Below are 20,095 nucleotides of genomic sequence, written 5' to 3' on the forward strand. Positions count from 1 at the left end.
ACCATTTGATACAATCATGGCTGATCTGATTGAATTGAATTGAATTGAATTGAATCATTAATTATCATGAGTATTCAATAGAACCCGGGGAATTATAGAGCAGTGAGCTTAACGTCTGTGGTAGTTAAGTTACTCGAAGATTCTGAGGGATAAAATATACATGCATTTAGAAAGACAGAGTTTTGATTAGGAGTAGTCAGCATGGCTTTGTGCGTGAGCGACTATGCCATACAAATTTGTTAGAGTTCTTTGAAGTGACAAGGAAGGTTGATGAGGGCATGGCGGTAGACATTGATAAGGTTCCACGTGGTAGGCTGCTCTGGAAGGTTGCATCACATGAAATCCAGGGAGTGCTGGCAGATTCGATACGCAATTGGCTTGATGGTAGGAAGTAGAGGGTAATACTGGAAGGATGCTTGTCAGACTGGAGGCTGTGACTACTGGTGTGTCTCAGGGGTTGGTGCTGGCCTCTTGCTGTTTGTTATCTATAACACTGATTTGGATGAGAATGTACAAGGCATGATTAGTAAGTTCGCGATAATAATAAAATAGGTAGTGGACCATGAGGAAGGTTATCAGAAATTTCAGCAGGATCTTGATTAGCTGGGGAAGTGGTCCCAAAAATGGCAAATGGAGTTTAATATAGATAAATGTGAAGTGTTGTATTTTGGAAAGTCAAGTCAGGGTAGGAGTTTCATGGTGAATGGTAGGGCTTTAAGGAGTGTAGTGGAACAGAGGGACCTTGGAGTTCAGGTACGCGGTTCTCTGAAAGTGGAGTCACAGGTAGACAGGGCAGTGAAGAAAGCTTTTGGCACACTGGCCTCCATCAGTCAGGGCACTGAGTATAGAAGTTGGGAAGTTATATTGCAGTTGTACAGGATATTGGTGAGACTGCACTTGGATTATTGTGTTCAGTTTTGGTCATCTTGCTATAAGAAAGATGTTATTAAACTGGAAAGAGTGCAGAAGAAATTTACAAGGATGTTGTCAGGACTCAAGGGACTGAGTTATAGGGAGAGGTTGGACAAGAAAGGATATTTTTCTTTAGAGCATAGGAAACTGAGGGAGGGGTGGAATCTTATCAAAATGTACAAGATCATGACAGGCATGGATAGGGATGAATGCACTCTCTTTTTCCCAGGGTTGGGGAATTGAGGACTAGAGGGCATCACTTTAAAGTAAGAAGGGAAAGAGTACATGGGAACCTGAGGGGCAATCTTTTTACACAGAGGGTGATACGTATTTGGAATGAGCTACCAGCGGAAGTGGTTGAGGTAGGTACATTAACAACATTTAACAGGCACAAATACATGGATAGGAAATGTTTAGAAGGATATGGGCCAAGTGCAGTCTCCATGCTGTAGAACTCTGACTCTATGACAGTGAAAAATATACACCATTGCCGTGCATAGGTGCCATTCTTATTAACTTAAAATAAAATAAAAAATACAGAAAGAAAGGTCTAAACTTGCCTAAGGTCTATTTTCCTACCTGCTTTCCATAACCCTTCAACTTATTATTGCCTGTCTCCTTAAATTTACTCGTTATCCCCGCATCCACTGTACTCTGGAGTAGTGAATTCTGTGGATTCACGATCTTTTTAAAGAAGTAATTCCTCCTCATCTGTTTAAAATTTGCTACCCCTTATCCTAAAAATATGACCCCATATTCTCGATTACCCCATGTAAGGAAAATCTTCTCTAAATCTACTTTGTCATTCTCCTTTAGCAACTTGTATACCTCAATTAGATCTCGTTCTTCTAAAGAGAGTACTGGCTTCAACTGGTCAATATCTGGTCATAAGACAAAACTCTCAGCTCTGCAATTAATCTGGTGAGCTTTCTGTGAACTGTCTCTAATATGATGGCATAGAAACAGAGACAATTGGAGCTGGAAGAGGCCCTTCAGCCCTTTAAGCCTGCTCTGCCATTCTTCACAATCAAGGCTGACTGTCCAACTCAATAGCCTAATCCTGCTTTCTCCCCATAAGCTTTGATCCCATTCACCCCAAGTGCTTTATCTAGTCACCTCTTGAATATATTCAGTGTTTGGGCATCAGCTACTTCCTGTGGTAATGAATTCCACAGGCTCACCTCTCTTTGGGTGAAAAAAATGTCTCCTCATCTCCGTTCTAAACCATCTCTTGAATCCTCAAACTGTGACCCTTGGTTCTGGACACATCCACCATTGGGAACATCCTCCCTGCAACTACCTTGTCTGGTCCTATTAAAATTTTATAAGTCTGTATGAGATTCCTCCCCCCACCCCCCACATTCATCTGAACTCTAGCAAAAATAATCCCAACCTAGTCAATCTCTCATATGTCAGACTCACCATCCCTGGAATCAGCCTGGTAAACCTTCATTGCACTCCCTCGAGAGCAAGAGCATCCTTCCTCGGAAAAGGAAACCAAAATTGCATGCACAATTCCAGGTGTAGTCTCACCAAGGCCCTGTACAAGGAGAGCACAATTTGACGCAATATTCCAGGTGCATTCTCACTAATTATTCTACAGTTCCAGCAACACTACCCTACTTTGATACTATTTTTTTCACAATAAATATCAAAATTTGCCCTCCTTTGACTGTTGTACCTGTGTACCAGTTTTGTGATTATACGAGAACACCCAGATCCCTCTGCACTGAAGCACTATAACATTTCTGCACATTGAGATAACAGATTCTTCTTCTTTACCTGCAACTAAAATGGATAATCTCACATGTATCCACCTTAAACTTCATCTGCCAAATTTTGCCCTATTGATCTAACTTATTCATATCCATTTGTAAATTTTCTATTTCTTCGTTACAACTTACTTTCCAGTCTTGTCAGTGTAATCTGCAAATTTGGCTACAGTACTTTCTATCTGGAAATCCAAGTCATGAATCTAGATTGTAAATAGAAGTTGCTGGAAAAGCTCGGCAGGTCTGGCAGCATCTGTGAAGAAAAAATTCAGAGTTAACGTTTCGGGTCCGGTGATCCTTCCTTAGAACTAGAAGAGCTGGTGGAAGGGTCACCGGCCCCGGAACATAAACTCTGATTTTATTTTTTTCTTCACAGATGCTGCCAGACCTACTGAGCTTTTCCAGCAACTTCTGTTTTTGTTCCTGATTTACAGAATCCAGAGTTCTTTTGGTTTTTATGTAGATTGTAAATAGTTGGGGCTCAAAGACTGAAACATGTGACACCGCACCAATAGACCCATTTATTCCCAAATCTCTGCTCATTGTTGGTTAGCCAATCCTCTAGCCAAGCTAATAAATTGCATCAAATTCCACATGATGTTACCTCATGTATCAACCTTTTGTGCAGCACCTTATTGAATGCTTTCTGGAAATCCAGCTTTACTACATCTGCAGGATTCCCACTATCTATATTGGTTGCTACATCTTCAAGGAACTGTAGCAAATTGGTCAAACATGATTTACCCTTCATAAAACCATACTGACTAAGATGTTTTGATTTTCCAAAGCCGTGTCATGATTTCCATAATTGATTCTAACAATTTCCCAACAATAAATTCACCTCCTTCCAGGTGGCCAAGACTGCATTGACTGGGTGGCACCCTCGGATCTGGAGCCAGCCTCCACTGCTGGTCCTGGAGAAGTGGAGTGCCTACCTTTGCACCTCTGTCCACCAGGACTTCCAGGCAGCAGTGATGGTGCTTCTTCAGGTGCACATAGGGCTTTGTAAGATGGTGCCAGCACCAGGCTGCCATAAATTCCGGGATATCCTGACAGTAGCGTGTTGCTCCAGGAACTGTATGCGGTGAGACAGGATAGAATTGGATGAGAGGGACTCCATTGGGTGAGGTAGGTAGTTAATGAGGTGAGCATGGTAAACTCGCTTGAACCCACAGTGAAAATATCCTCAAAAGCTCTGGCCAACTGGCACTAGCCAACAAACGTAAGACTCAGTCCATTGAGTATTGAGTCTTAAATGGTGAAAGGCTGGAAAGTGTTAACCTTCAAAAGAACTTGGGGTGCCCTTGTTCTTGAGGAATTGACATTTAACACACATGTCCAGCAGTCAATCAAGAAGGCAAATGATATATTGACCTTTTAATACATGAGGACTAGTGTACAGAAGCCGAAATACAGTGATATAGAGCCTTGGTGAGACCACACTTGAAATATTGTGTGTGCAACTTAGCTCTTCTTACATAACAAAGGATAGACTTCCTAGAGGAGATCTTGTGGCTCATGGGTATGTCCCTACCACTGGGCCAGAAGGCCTGGGTTCAAGTCCCACCTGCTTCAAAGGTGGGTCAAAACATATCTGAATAGGTTTAATAAAAATATCTATCCTTCCTAAAGGGAGAGTGGCATGGAGTTTCACAATTCTCTCTGTTCTCACTGCCTACTATGCCTAAAAAGTTCAAGAATTCTACAGTTCATTTGTTAAATCATGACCAAAATTATTTACAATAGAATAGTGTATACACATAAATCTTTGAAGATCTTGAAGAGTGTTCAGTACTTGCAAGGCATTGCAAAATGGGTGTTGTAAATGTAGTGAGGCAATAAATGGTAGATGACTTGTCAGTTTCAGAACTTAACAGATAGCCACCATTTTCTGTCTGTTCACTCTCCCAAAAAAAAGTTTTGTTGTTGTTGAATATTCACAATTTCCATGTTTTAGCTTTTAGTCATATTGAATTGAACCTGAAAAAGAAAATTCCCCTTAAGGAACCATTAGAGAGCAAATAATGATAATTGATGTACATTAAATGCAAAGGTCTAGAAAAACTTTGGAAATAAGAGAAAATTACTTTTTCAGGTTTTGAACTTGTGTTGATTTCACACAATGCACTGCTGGTACTACTGGAAAAGTGAGCTGTAGATGTGGGGAAAATAAAGGCTGAATGCCTGAAAGCCTAAAGCACTTCTTTTTCTGAGTGAATGCTATAAGTTATCCTTTTTTTTCTTTTGGAGTGGGAGGAAAGAAGACTTGAGCACCTCTAACAAATCATTAAATCTCTGAAAAATATCATGAATGTAAAATTGGAGGGATAGAATTACAAAATACTGTGTATGTTGGTCCAGCTCACTCCTTCCACACCCCAAATGTCTGCTGTAATACGTGGCTGATCTGATCTAAGTTCCATTTAAGTGAATATGGAATACCTGTATGTTGAGTCAAAATTATTTTGTTTAACCAAGCAGCTGGCAGTAAAGGAATTTGTTTCAAGTAGAAATATAAGCCAACAAAAGATCAATTTTGTGACTTGTATCGCATCCTTTTCTCAAAAGTTTTTGAAAGTACCTTGATGTACCAACTTCACCACATAAAGATAACTGTTACATGTTTAATGAGTCAGTGAAGCATATCCAGTGTTACCAGGAATCTATAACTAAGATGTTATCTTTGTATTTGTCTCCTGTACACCATTTTACACCAACTAACATCTAATAGAAAACGTTCTTGCTTTTTTTTGGTTTTAAGAAACAGCTCAGTTTTCCCTGTTCATTAGTTATTCTTAAGGTGTGCTGGAGTCCCTCTACTATTTGGGATGACATCAGACATAAAGAAAAATGACTGTTCTTTTTTTGATAAATGAGTGGTTTCCTCCTTTTCTCTCAAGAGTAAAAGTTAGAGAAAGAATGTTGAAAGATGAAGGAATTCGGAGCAGCCCTGAAATAGTCAAAGACATCACTCATAGAAGACCGCAACAAATGGCAGTTCCTTGTATCTCCCTCCTGTCAGCATCTCCAACTGTTAATACAGTTAGTAAACCCAGTGCAATCCACCAACCCGGCTTTGTTCAGTCCACTGATACTGTGGACAGCGCCAACACAAGGATGGAAGAATACAAAAGCAGTGTAGTTGATAAACATGTACTAGGCTTTTCTAGCCTTTCAACAAGAGCTGAAGGGATGAGTGAGACAGAGCTTGGAAGAAGGTGTGCTTACATTCATGAATCGAAACTGAATGAGCCTGGCAGCACTAGGAACTTTTTGAAAAGCCGTAAGGCAGTTTTGCCTTCTCAGGTTCGAAAGCAAGAGAAGAATCCTGAAGAAACTGTCTCTGTCATGAATGTCATATGCAGGGAAGGTGAAAAACCACATCTGGGGACATCTGTAATTGACTCGTTCAAACCTAAGGATATTAATCAAAGGAGGGAGAACGCCTTAGATATTCAGAAGAAACCTGGTATACGCTCCCATGTAGATGCTAGAAGAGGAATAAACTTAATCAAAGAAACATCTCTTGAAAAATATAAACTAAAATGTTCAAGACCAGCTAACCTGGAGGCATTGAAGATAGACATCTCAAACAGTGAAGAACATCAGGGCACCAGTACAGATGTCCCCAGTGGCGATACTGATGCAGTGGACACAAGGGTATCTGTTGCCAAACTTCGAAGAGCTTACCTGGAGACAGCCAATGCCAGCAGAAACCGGGACCTGTAGGTGGTACTTTGAATGCTGACTTTTTTTTGCTCAATTGTTGTGCATTTGCACCGATAACAATTTAGAAATTGAACTTGCAAGACACACTTGAGCTTTAGCTTGCAGCCATTACTTTGTGAAAAGTAGTCACGTGAAATCTTAATATTGTAATTTGCTTGTTGCTGGCCTGTGCAAGTTATGATGCTGTGTAGTTGCTAAGTTTGTTAACTACCATGCATGATGTAAGCATGCAGTGTGATGTAATATATTGGGGGAATATTTCTCAGGGGTTCTTTCATAATTTTCTATTATTTTCCTTCCTTTCCCTCATTTGCTCTGGCTCTTTCTCTCCCATGCATTTCCTTTTCTGTGCTTAAAGCGAAGCTAATGTTGCCTTAATGACATCAGGCCTTGACTTGGCCACCCCTGCTGAAATGGAGAATGCCCGTCGTAGGCCAAGACGTTACATTGCCTTTGGTGAGAATAGGAAGACCTCTGAGAGGTTTAGAACACAACCTATAACTACAGCAGAGCGACAAGAAACAGCTAGGTAGGCTGGTACCTGTGTATAAATGTTAATGTCTTTTGCTGTGCCCAATAATTTAAATTCATGTAGCTTGAAAACCTCCGGAAAATTTCCACTAGAATGCCAGGCAGCTATTTTCACTTCTGGAGGTAATGACAAAGAACCATGCAACTCTAGCCATAACATTGACTTTACTTTATGCCTTCAATATCTACAACTGATGAAAACTATAAGGGATGAACAGTATTGGGTTGACTGTACAAACTTTGTGCTACTTTATCAGTGTCCTATAAGAGAACAATTTTGTTTCTGTTTTTTCTTTGGTTTCTGTTAGGATTTTATGCACTTCGAATGTACAATAAGAACAGAGTAGTTTTCAATAAATCGTTAAGTATTTTATCCACTTGCCTTGAGTGCAAAACACAACTACTTTTTTGGCCAGTAGTACATAGATATTAAAACAATCAGAAAATGCTGTAGAAGGTTATAAGAGATTCAGCAAAAGCAATAAATTTAAATTATTATAGATGCCAACATTATGAGCTTATCATTGCAGCTTTAATTAATTCTCCACATTGCATCAGAGCAGTATACTCTAAATATCCAAAATAACAAATTAAGTAATGGTAATGAATCCTAACTTTAATTCTGTTCCAACATAACTTATTTGTTGGTATTTTGTAATTTCCTGGCACGCTTTCTGCATTAATATATTTATGAACGATTAAAGACAAATTCAGATGTACAATTTTTATCAAAGTAATTAGCTAACTTTTATTTTGTAGGCCAGGGCCAATTGCAGAAATGGAAATTACTGAAGGCAAGTATAGATTCTTATTTTTACTTGTATCATAAATGAATGCAAGATTAGTTCAATCTGAAGTGTTCTTAATTATATAAATAAATGGGGATGTGTGGAAATTAGGAATATTGTATATTTCATTTGTACAGTATATTCTATATCTCTGGAGTTGGTTAGTTGGATTGGCTGGTTAGCTGGTTTGCAGTACAGAGTAAAGTCAACAGTATGCGTTCAATTTCCACAGTAGCTGAGATTACCATGAAGAACTCTCCGTTTGAACCTCTCCCTTCATTTGACATATAGTGACCCTCAGGTTAAACCACCTCCAGTTGTCTCTCTCTAATAAGAGAGCAGCCCTATGGTCTAATAAGGCCATAGCAGCTTTACATATACTTTCTATATCTCTAATTGCCAGTTTTCAAATTAACAATATATTATGTCTATCTCTGTGTTGCTTAGTATGTATGAGCCCGGATATTCAAATTGTGAACATTTTGGTAATGATTATCACCCAAAAGACTATGAATAGAAAATCCAGGCTCTAATTTTATTCAGCAGGCCATGCAGCAGCAGAGGAGCAGGAAAGCTGACACTTTGGGCCCAGACTCTTTACACACCCTTTTTTCTGGTGAAGGGTCTGGGCCAGAAGCGTCAGCCTTCCTGCTCCTATGATGCTGTTTGGTCTGCTGTGTTTATCCAGCTCTACACCTTGTTATCTCAGATTCTGCAGCATATGCAGTTCCTATTATCTCTAGTTTTATTCAAGCTGCTTTGCAGATGAGCATTTGAAACACTTTTTTTATTGCCAAATTCCCCAAACCAGTTACTGTTGTATTAGAGCATTTCATTGCAGTCACTAGATTTTGGTTTGTTTTCACAAAGAAATATACTACACGAGGAATAGAAATGAGAGAATCCAGTTAGAAATATTGGAATTATTAGCTGTTGCTATCTAATTCAACAAAAAATAAATTGTTGCTTATCAAATCAAAGTTCTAAATTGTGAATATTTTAATGAGGGTTATGTTTTAAGTCCTTCCGTTGGCTGTAACTTTTGGGGAAAATAAACTTAAAGCTGAAACTTAACTCTCAAAACTTGTGGGTTGGAATTGTTTTAGAGATTGTAAGTAGAAGGGTTGCGTTCATCAAATAGTTGTTATAGACCAGAAAAAGTAGAAGTATTCCTCTTGGCCAAATGAGCTTCCAATTTTTCCCTGCTTTCCCTCCCCCATCCACAAAAAAGCCAATCTAACAAAGATCAGTCTACCGCCTGAACCTGCTGCTGAGTTGGTAATATGAAAGGCGAATGGAATATTGGCCTTTATCTTACAACGAATGGAATATTAAAAACTATACAAGACTCTAGCCAAACCACAGCTAGAATAGCGGACAGGGAGATAACAAGAACTGCAGATGGTGGAGTCCGAGATAACAATGTGAAGCTAGAGCAACACGGCCAGGCAGCATCAGAGGAGCAGGAAAGTTGACGTTTCCAGTTGGTTTCCTTATCTAAAGAAAGTTATGATGTAGAGGTGCCGGTGTTGCCTGGGGTGGGCAATGTCAGAAGTCTCACAACACCAGGTTACGCTCCAATAGGTTTATTTGAAATCACAAGCTTTTGGTGTGGTAAGAGAGCATACAGACACAAAGTTTATGGACAGAGAGATCAAAAGATCGCACAAATTATGTGAGTCAAGTGCCAAATACTAAGCCTGTACAAGTGGTCAAAAGTGTTAGATGGTGCGAGTAAAGTTTTAACACAACAGCTGAATAACAAGTGAAGGCATGACCTATAATCCTATTAACTGAGGCAGAGAGAGAATTGAAAAAATTAAAAATAAGATAGTACTGGAAACAAACCAAATGACTGGAATAACATGACAGGCATAAGAGTTGCATGCTGAGGGTCTAACTAAAGTAATAAGCGATCCAAAATTTTCAAACTAATTGAGGTAGTGAAGTCATGAAAATTTATCAAGGTGATGGCGTCTGAAAGGAAAGTAAGAAAGATTTTACAGATATAGAAGAGCGAGGTAGGGTTACATATGGCATGACTTGAACCTAAGGTTACAGTTGCCGCCGCCGCCTTGGGTACAGAGCTTGGCTATCAATTTCTGCTCAGCAATCCTGTGTTGTTGTATATCTCAAAGTCCACATAAGAGGATGCTTACCTAAAGATCAGAGGCTGAATGCCCTTGACTGTTGAAGTGTTTCCCGACTGTGAGGGAACATTCCTGTCTGGCGATTGTTGCACGGTGTCCGTTCATCTGATGTCATAGCGTCTGCATGGTCTTGCCAATCTACTGTGCCTGGGGCATACTTGCTTGCAATGTATGAGGTAGACAGCATTGGGCAAGTGGTGTACCTGGTGGGTGATGTTCCCACATATTCTGGTCATATCCACATCGATGATCTGGCATGTCTTGCAGAGGTTGCCCTGGCTGGGTGGTGTGGTGTTGTGGCCGATGTTGTCCTGAAGGATGGTAGTTTGCTGCACATGATGGTCTGTTTAAGATTTGCCAGTTGTTTAAGGACAAGAAGTGGAGGCATAGGGATGATCTTGGCGAGATCTTCATCGTCATTGTTGACATGTTGAATACTGCAAAGAACATGGCATAGTTTCTCCGCTCCAGGGAAGAACTGGATGATGAAGGGTACCCTATCGGTCGTATCCCGTATCTTGTCTTCTGAGGAGCTCGTTGTGGTTTTTTGCAGTGGCACATCGGAACTGGCGATCGATGAATTGAGCACCATATCCCATTCTTATGAGGGTGTCCTTCAAAATCTTTCGGTGCCTGTCACGTTCCTCCTCATCTGAGCAGATCCTTTGTATACGTAGGGCTTGTCTGTAGGGGATGGCTTCTTTAATATATTTAGGATGGCAGATGGAGAAGTGAAACATTGTGAGGTTATTTGTGGACTTGCGGTAGAATGAAGTACTGAAGTGAGTCCTTGATGGAGATGCATATGACCAAGAATGAGACTGATTCAGAAGAGTAGTCCATGGTACGTCTGATGGGATGAAACTTGATATTTCTATGTAGCTGTTTCAGTGATTCCTCACAACAAGTCCAAAGGAAGAAAATGTTGTCTATGTATCTGGTGTCTAGTGTTGATTGGAGGCCCTGCGCAGTGAAGAAGTCTTGCTCAACCTTGTGCATGAAAATGTTGGTTTATCAGGGTGTAAGTTTAGACCCCATGGCTGTTCTGTGTGTCTGGATAAAGAACTGGTTGTCGAAAGTTAAGATATTGTGGTTGAGGATGCAGTAGATGAGTTCCAGGATGATGTCTGGAAATTGGCAGTTGGTGGTGTTGAGTACTGAGGCCGTTGCAGCAATACCATAATCATGGAGGGGCTGCTGGTGTACAGTGCCGAAACGTCGACCGTGTCAAGGAATGTTCCTGATTCGACTGGTCCATGGGTGCTGAGTTTCTGTTTAAAACAAAATCTGTAGTGTCACAACAGAAGCTGGGGTTTCCTTGTACAGTTGGTTTTAAGATGCCCTCAACATAAGCAGAGAGGTTCGCACACAGGGTCCCATTGCCTGATACGATGGGACATCCAAGTGTGTTGACTTTGTGTATCTTCAGAAGTTGCCAGAAGTCACCTATGTGAGAAGTACATGGAATGAGAGTCCATAGAACACTGTGAAGATCTGGATCAAAGGCCTTGATCAGTCTATTGGTTGATGAATGTGTTCTTTGGTTGGATCAGCAGGTATTTGTCTGTAGGGTTCCTGGTTGTTCATTTGTTGGTGTGCATCTTTGCTGTAGTCCATTCTATTCTGTATGACAATAGTTCCTCCTTTGCTGATTTGGTTACAATGTTCTGATTGGCCTTGAGAGCACAGGTGGTATTGTGTTGTTAGACCCTCGGCATGTGACTTTTAAACCTATCATGTTATTCCAGTCATTTTGATTCATCTCCAGCACCACCTTATTTTTAATTTTTGTAGTTATCTCTCTGCCTCATTTAATTGAATTATAGGTCATCCCTTTGCTTGTTATTCAGCTGATGGCACTTTGCTCACACTGTCTAATACTTCTGATCACCTACAGAGACTTATTATTCAACACTTCACTTGTATGATCTTTTGATCTATCTGCCCATAAATACTGTGTTCTCTGTGCTTCTCTCTCACTTCACCTGATGAATGGGCTCTGCTGCAAAAGCTTGTGATTTCAAATTAACCTGTTGCACTATTACCTGGTGTTGTGTGACTTCCGACTTTAAGGAAAGATATGTTGACATTGGTGATAGCCCAGCAAAAGTTTATTATACTGATTCTGGGTATGGAGAGATTTTGTTATGAGGAGAGGACAATTAGGACATTAATTGCTCTGCTCATTGGATTATAGAAGGATGAGGAGAGACCTTACTGAAACATAAGATACTTTGGGGGCTTGACAAGGTAGATGCAGAAATGTCATTTCCCTTTACGGAAGAATCTAGGACCAGAGGGCGTAATCTGAGAGCAAGAAGTCACTCATTTAAGACATGATTTTTTTTTGTGTGTGAATCTGTCTCATTCTTTACTGCAGAGACCTTTCAAGACTGAGTCATTAACTATACTCAAGACTAAGTAGGGCAGGTTTCTAATCATTAAGTGAATCAAGAGTTTGGGGGAAGGCAGGAAAATGGAGTTCAGAATCATCACATCAGCAATAATCTCATTGAATGGTGGATCAATTTTGATGGACTAAATGCCTTACATCTGTTCCTACATTTTAGAGTCTGTGGTGGCCGTTTAGTCCAATATGCCTATGCAAGAAAGGGATCCCTGCAACTAAAAACTGCTGGATGATCAGAAAGCTCATTCATGCTGGTTTTCCAATCCAATGCCTGTCCCCCTACATTTAATTCACCCGGGGGATAACGTCCAGCCCGTGATTACCATTGTTCTGAGTGTATTTTAGGATGGTTGTAATTGCACATTGGCAAAAATGGATTTGGATTGTTTCCCATCTCTTTCTCTGCTTCGTCGAGTAACTTTAAGATACATACTTAATCATCTAATTCTGCTGAAAACTAACTCGACTTTTTACTTCCAGTCGATGAAGAAAAGTTGGATGAACGAGCCAAAATGAGCGTGTCTGCAAAGAGGTCCCTTTTCCGAGTATGTAATTTGTTTTTGTTGGTAATATATAGTACTGAAAAGAAATGACTCTGATCTCATCTGAGACTGCAGCAACATCTGGTTTTCTGCCTGGTTTGTGATGTAATGCGAAGGTTTTTTTTGTATTTCTTAGCTCCCCTTTAAAATACAAATCCCTTACCCATTTGTTTATAAGCTTAAGTTTTAGAATGGCCTTTTAGCTTTCTTCAAAGCACATTTAATCGGATTTATTAGCTCTTTGGTAAATTTTAATATCTACGGCTGTGCAATTTCATTTTATATTTCCTGTTAGGAGATGGAAAAAGCAACAAAGGTAATGGATCCATTTGTGGTAATGAAACCTCGATCTAGAAATTTAGCAGTGGAACGAAGATTACGTCGTACCCAAGATCGTTCCCGTACTCAACCTATCACAGTTGAGGAAGTGGTTATCGCATCCAGGTAAGTTTGAAAAGACACTTTGAATTTATTATGTTAGCTTTGTGTGCAGGTGATTTTTCTTTTCCCCTGCTTTGCCACAAGTTTAAAGATTAGGATTCAGCCCAGAGCAGCTCATATGTCCTATTATATAGTGGAACGTACTTCACATGCCTATCATCTAGTGTGGCAACTGCTAAGGACACTATCAAGAGAAAAAAAAGTTTTTTGGCTAGTTAAGGGATGAGTAATTGGGCACTTGTAACACTGTCAATATATTCACATTGGATTGCAGACTGTCTGCCTACATTCAAAGATTTGGGGTCTGGCAGTACAAATTTGCTTCTCATGGAATATTGACCAGTGCTTAAATTTAGGTTTGTGGTATTTGCAGGAGACTTGATGACGAAGATGGGTGATAATGGCTCTCCTTTTCATAAAATCGTCTGCCCTTCGTCAGACTGTACGATCAAGTATTCTGTTATTTTTTGGTTGTGGTTGCATCCAGTGGCTGGGTGGTACAGTGGTCAGCACTGCAACCTTACACTGGCAGGGACTCAGGTTTGATTCCACGCTCAGGCGACTGTCTGTGGAATTTACACATTCTCCCCGTCCCTGTGTGGGTTTCCTCTGGATGCTCTGGTTTCCTTCCACAGTCCAAAGGTGTGCAGGTTTGGTGGATTGGCCATACTAAATTGCCGTGTAGTGTTCAGGGCTGTGCAGGCTGGGTGGATTAGCCATGGGAAATGGGCGGGAGGCTGGATGTGGGTGGGATGCTCTTTGAAGGGTCAGTCTGCACTGCAGGGTTTCCACGATTCTATGATTCAGTGAGCTTTCCATTATTTTTTAATTGAAGTTGCCATTTGGTATTTTGTCTTTGTTCAGATCTGTGGTGACAGTTTGCTAAATGTATTTGTGGGAGACTGGAGAGCTCTCTTGCTGGACAGTGTGAAACAAGAAAGTTAGTTTTAGTGCTGGCATCCTGAGGCATGGTTTGAGGATATCATTCTCTTGTCAGTATGGTTAAATGAGCTATTGCTGTGCATTAGATCTTCTTGGTCCTGTGACATGCAGCAAGGCACAAGTTTCATGACCGGGCTTTCTTTCAGTTAGTGTGAAACGAAGGCTGGTTGCTTCCCTCTCCTGTGTCCATCCATTGACAGAGGCAAGGAAAAATGAATAATATAGATATTTTCTAGTCAAGCTGTTCAGCAATGCTGTGACACAACTCTGAACCAGAAGCTTCCTGACAGTACACCATGGGGGCAAAGTGGATAGTGTATTATGTTAAACTGCTAACAATGGTTTGGCAGGCAGTGCAGTAAGAAAAGGTTCACTGCCTTCATGCTTAGCTAAAGGAACATACATGATGCAAAGGAGTAAGATTGAAAATGGGAGGAAAGGAGGCTTCATTGTTTACTTTGACTTATAGTTGTGGCCTTTTTTGAGTTACATAGTTCAAGGATGTTCAATATAATTTGGAAATGGATCAGCAGAGGAGTCTAATGCATTTTCTTCAAGTTACATGTTTACTGATGGTGGCATTGATTTAATCCCGAACATCAGGCCTGTGAAATATAACTTCATTTTGAGATTGAATATAAATCAGCTTCATGTAGAACTCATTTTTATTCCGTTATTTGTCATTATGTGATTGAAAGTAGTATGACAATGGTGTTGTGCTTTTAACATGGTCAAATAGTACTCATGTAAATAGTTAAATTTTTTAAGTTGACACCTGTAGGGCACAAATGGACTAAAGAGATTGTGATATTAAACTTACAAATTATTTGTAGATTTCATTACTTTATAAATACTTTATTCATTTTTTAACACTTTGTACTGGTTATGTAAACAGTATAAAAAGAGGATAGAATAAACTGCAGGTTTTAAAATTTGTTTGCTTGCCTCCTTCCTACCTTGTATAAAAGTAATGAAGTATTTAAACTTTTTGAGGGCTATAGTAATTTATTATTATTTTTATCTAATCTTTGAAAACAGTAATGAAATATAAAACAACTGTGTCTGAAATAGATACATACCATTTTTGAAGCAAAAACAGAAATGTGTGATCTTGAGATTGTAGGAACTGCAGATGCTGGAGAATCTGAGATAACAAGGTGTAGAGCTGGATGAACATAGCAGGCCAAGCAGCATCAGAGGAGCAGGAAAGCTGACGTTTCGGGCCTAGACCCTTCTTAAGAAATTACCCTTTCTGAAGAAGAGTCTAGGCCCAAAACATCAGCTTTCCTGCTCCTCTGATGCTGCTTGACCTGCTGTGTTCATCTAGCTCCACACCTCGTTAACTCTGTGTGATCTTGTATGCTTACCCTCTATTGTCCTCAGAAGGCCCAATAAAAGGATGAATTAACCTCAATAGTTAAATGTGTAAATAGTAAAATAGTACATGTCTAACAGTGACAACACAGAGCCTTGTATGGACTAATTATTTTAAAAATTAGATTTTCTTTTTCTCACTACATATCATGTCCGTTTTCCAAACTAATTCTCAGGATAAGTCACATTGGACTGTATATATGTTCCAGCAAATTGTATTATCATTTTGATCATGAGTCTTTCCCTTTCTCAGTACATGAAGTTGAATTTGAACACCTTGATGTGCATAATCCCACAATCTATTTCTATCATCCTTGAGGCTGATATTGTTCATTTGGCCGGTCAGAAACCAACTGTTCATGGTTTGATACCTACAAACATGAAGCTGCAGATGCAAAATCAAGTGAAACTGAAGCACTGGATCTCTAACTAGTCCGCCTGCTCACCCTGTGCTAGTTCAGTAACAATGCATGCATGTATGTGTTAGATGCTGTTTTTTTTTCTTGCATGTGTTGTGGCAATGTTGATAAACCCAATATTTGTTGCCCAACTCTAATTGCCATTTGAAAAAGGGATGAATCTGCCGTTTTGAATCACTGCAGTGGTGTGGATACACTTGCAATGCAGTTAGAAAAAGGGTTCCAGAATTTTGATCCAGCCAGTTGATGCCGAGCAAGAGACCTCTTCTAACCAAATTGAACAATGATCAGGCAGTGATGAGGCTATCAGCGGGCTTTCGCCTGGAGTCAGGACTCCAGATGGTGAAAAGCCAGGCCGTGACTTTTGGAGAAGTACTCCAGGTGGTCTGGGATTGCTGATAACCCCAGACTGTGAAGTATTTTGAGAGTTATGGGAGAGGGGGTTTGTAGGTCACTGGGGAGAGAGCGGCAGGAAACTTGGAAGAAAACAAAAGGGTTGGATGTCAACAAGCAATTGGGCATTGTGTGACAAAGGAGCTTCCATCTCCACTGAAAGAAGCTGCCAGCATAATAGATATATTGGGTGTGCGACAGTGACAGACCTGCTTGTGTCTACGATAATCACAGTGGTGGCAAGGTGAGGCAATTAAATGCTCTTTAGTTGGCAACTTAAAGGCCTCAGTTGACAATAGAATGGGAAAGCCAGCTGGTGTGGTGGAGGCAAGGAGGGAGTGGACACTGAGTCTGCCACTAGGCCACTCACATAAACACACCCTTGCTGCTTCTATCACTGTGCCTCCTAGTTCAGCATCTCAGGGGGCAGAAGATTCTGCCCAAGGTCCCTTTCGAATTAAACCTGCTCCAAATTGACACACCTGTCTACAAAAGCTCAAAATGAGGTCAACTTTCTAAACTAAGTAGGTTCACACTACCCGAGGACAATGTTTATTGCAGGCGTCACTGGACGTGGGATTATTTGCACTTGGTTCTAGCTAATTAAATGCGTCAGTGCACAAGTGTGATAGGGTGGTCCTGGACAGACACAGTGGGAAGCCTACCAATGAACCATAGAACACCACAGCACAGAAATGGGCCATCCAACGTACTAGTTCTGTACCAGCATTTCTCTTCATTTGAACGCTTAAACTAACACCACTGTGCTTTTCCCTCATTAACCTGTAATACTGACCTTTTTAAGGCATCTATTTACTTCAAGTTAACTTCAGTTGTGATGGAGAGTCCCACAGTTTAATTGCCTTTTTTAACTAATTTACTCCAAATTTACTTTGTAATTCTTTTGCCATTATCTTCTGTGACCAATCATTGACCAGTGGCAAATGTGTATCAAAGTTGATATTAACCTTGATGTTCCTTGTTGAGGCCTCCTCAGCTTCAGTGGAGAAGCTCTGACACCTTATATTGCTGTTCACAACTGTAACCCCTTTCTGGTACCAACCTCATGAGAAACATAGAGCAAGTTTAATGATTAATGATTCTAAAAGCTAAGATTCTCTAATACCCAAGACATTTACAGAGCAGCCCATTAAAAATCAGGCTGTCCTCACTCATCTGTCCAATGTCTGAACAAAATCATTTTTCTTCACCACTGTCATCACACTATAAGCATGAGCTGTAGGATTCTGTTTCTTCAGTGTCACTTGATCAATACCCTAGGACTCACCCCCTAACAACATTGAGAGGCTAAGTACGGTGCTTGGATTGCAGCCGTTTTTAAAATAAACTTGACCAACACCACCTTGAGGGCAACTAGAGATGGACAATAAATGCTGCCCTAACCAGCAACACCCAAATCCTGTGAATGAATGAAAGTAGTACCCATTCCTAATTATTCTACAAGATAACCAAACACTAGTTATTACACACCAATAATTTCAATGATTACTACAATTGTGGATGTAAGCACAGGTACAGGATTGAACTACAGCCTCAGACTTGCAGTTCCTTCTATTTGGGGACCTGTTTTGTATTCAGTGCAATACTTCTGCATCTTTCTTGACCTGAACATACAAAGATGGCTGAACTTTCTTTTAAAAGCAGTCAGTCCTTTAAAGATTAGATCAAGGATGAACATGGAGGCTTCTTGAATTATACCAATGCAGTTTGTTTAGTAGTTTGTCCAAACTATCCATATTGGCCTAAGTGTGATTATAATCTGCTGTAGAATGAAGATTGCACTTGATTTAATGACCTGTGTTCTGGGTACACTTTCCTCCAAAGATAATGCTAGAATTTAAGTTTCTGTTTGATACTTGCTCTGTGAAAGGCAGATTTTAAAAAGTTGTGCGCATGACAAAGAAAAATACTCAAGCAACATTATAGCTTTTCCCTTTTCTGTACCAGAGCTATTTAATTGAGGGACTGATCATGGTATGTGGAGATGATAATTATATTATTTAGAGATCCTAGCTCGGGATATGGTAAGTTACAACTGAGGTGAATAATTGTTTTCTATTTTATCTTTCTACCTATAATCTTAACCTTGAAAATTTGTTTTTTTACTTAATTTTTTTTTCCTATATGCCTTGTTCTTTCTTTCTCTGTTTCTAGTGAGCCCACTCCTGTCTCTCATACAGTAACTGTACAGACAGTCATGGCAAGAACCTCTAGCCCCACTTTAGTAAACCCGAATTCAAAACCTATCAGGTATTTTACAGTTTGCATGCCCAGCTAACTAGATGGCTGTGCCGGTTAAAATACTAGTGCTCATTTGGTTCTAAAAGCATTATCTTGTGCTCTTTTCAAAGTTAATCTTGTACATTTTGATCTAACAACATTTTTATGTTTGCTGATTTGTATCAAATTATGATATAGTCCACTTTAGAAAATTTGTCAATTTCTCCAAATCAGTTTATATGAACTAAAATTGTCTTAATTAAATGAAATTAATTAGATGTTGTAACTTAACAAATTATGTGTGCTTAAATGTCAATATAAATAGTGAGACTTGTATACTTCCATAGAACATTACAGCACAGTACAGGCCCTTCGGCCCTCGATTGTGTGCAGACCTGTCATACCGATCTCAAGCCCATCTAACCTACACTATTCCATGTACGTCTATATGCTTATCCAATGACGCCTTAAATGTACCTAAAGTTGGTGAATCTGCTACTGTTGCAGGCAAAGCGTTCTATTCCCTTACTACTCTCTGAGTAAAGAAACTACCTCTGACACCTGTCCTATATCTTTCACCCCTCAATTTAAAGCTATGCCCCCTCGTGCTCGCCGACACCATCCTAGGAAAAAGGATCTCCCTATCCACCCTATCTAACCCTCTGATTATTTTATATGTTTCAATTAAGTCACCTCTCAACCTTCTTCTCTCTAATGAAAATAGCCTCGGAAGTCCCTCAGCCTTTCCTCGTAAGACCTTCCCTCCATACCAGGCAACATCCTAGTAAATCTCCTCTGCACCCTTTCCAAAGCTTCTACATCCTTCTTAGAATGCGGTGACTAGAACTGTACACAATACTCCAAGTGCGGCCGCACCAGAGCTTTGTACAGCTTCACCATAAACTCTTGGCTCCAGAACTCGATCCTTCTATTAATAAAAGCTAAAACACTGTATGCCTCCTTAACTGTCAACCTGGGTGGCAACTTTCAAGGATCTGTGTACATAGACACCGAGATCTCTCTGCTCATCACACTATTAAGAATCTTACCATTAGCCCTGTAATTTGCCTTCCGGTTACTCCTACCAAAGTGCATCACCTCACACTTGTCTGCATTAAACTCCATTTGCCACCTCTCAGCCCAGCTCTGCAGCTTATCTATGTCTCTCTGCAACCTATAGCATCCCTCGTCACTATCCACAACTCCACCAACCTTAGTGTCGTCTGCAAATTTACTAACCCATCCTTCTACGCCCTCATCCAGGTCATTTATAAAAATGACAAACAGCAGTGGACCCAACACTGACCCTTGCGGTACACCACCAGTAACTGGTCTCCAGGATGAACATTTCCCATCAACTACCACCCTCTGTCTTCTTTCAGCAAGCCAGTTTCCGATCCAAACTGCTATATCTCCCACAATTCCATTCCTCCGCATTTTGTACAATAGCC

The 20,095-nt window shown here is 40.2% G+C and overlaps 1 protein-coding gene across 4 annotated transcripts in view; it reads left to right on the top strand.

The window, feature by feature from the left end:
• Positions 1-20,095, top strand: part of svila (supervillin a) — a 203,345-nt gene that overhangs the window by 77,292 nt on the left and 105,958 nt on the right. For 2 of the 4 annotated variants that reach the window (XM_059639188.1, XM_048522082.2), the window contains exons 8-13: positions 5,585-6,409; positions 6,772-6,942; positions 7,704-7,738; positions 12,773-12,837; positions 13,130-13,278; positions 18,579-18,674. In XM_059639188.1, the coding sequence (XP_059495171.1) occupies positions 5,585-6,409; positions 6,772-6,942; positions 7,704-7,738; positions 12,773-12,837; positions 13,130-13,278; positions 18,579-18,674 (1,341 nt within the window). The remainder of the gene's footprint in view (positions 1-5,584; positions 6,410-6,771; positions 6,943-7,703; positions 7,739-12,772; positions 12,838-13,129; positions 13,279-18,578; positions 18,675-20,095) is intronic. The other 2 variants (XM_048522099.2, XM_048522091.2) reach the window with 2 other exon arrangements.

This window comes from Stegostoma tigrinum, chromosome 2, assembly GCF_030684315.1.
Source record: "Stegostoma tigrinum isolate sSteTig4 chromosome 2, sSteTig4.hap1, whole genome shotgun sequence".
NCBI classification, from domain to species: domain Eukaryota; kingdom Metazoa; phylum Chordata; class Chondrichthyes; order Orectolobiformes; family Stegostomatidae; genus Stegostoma; species Stegostoma tigrinum.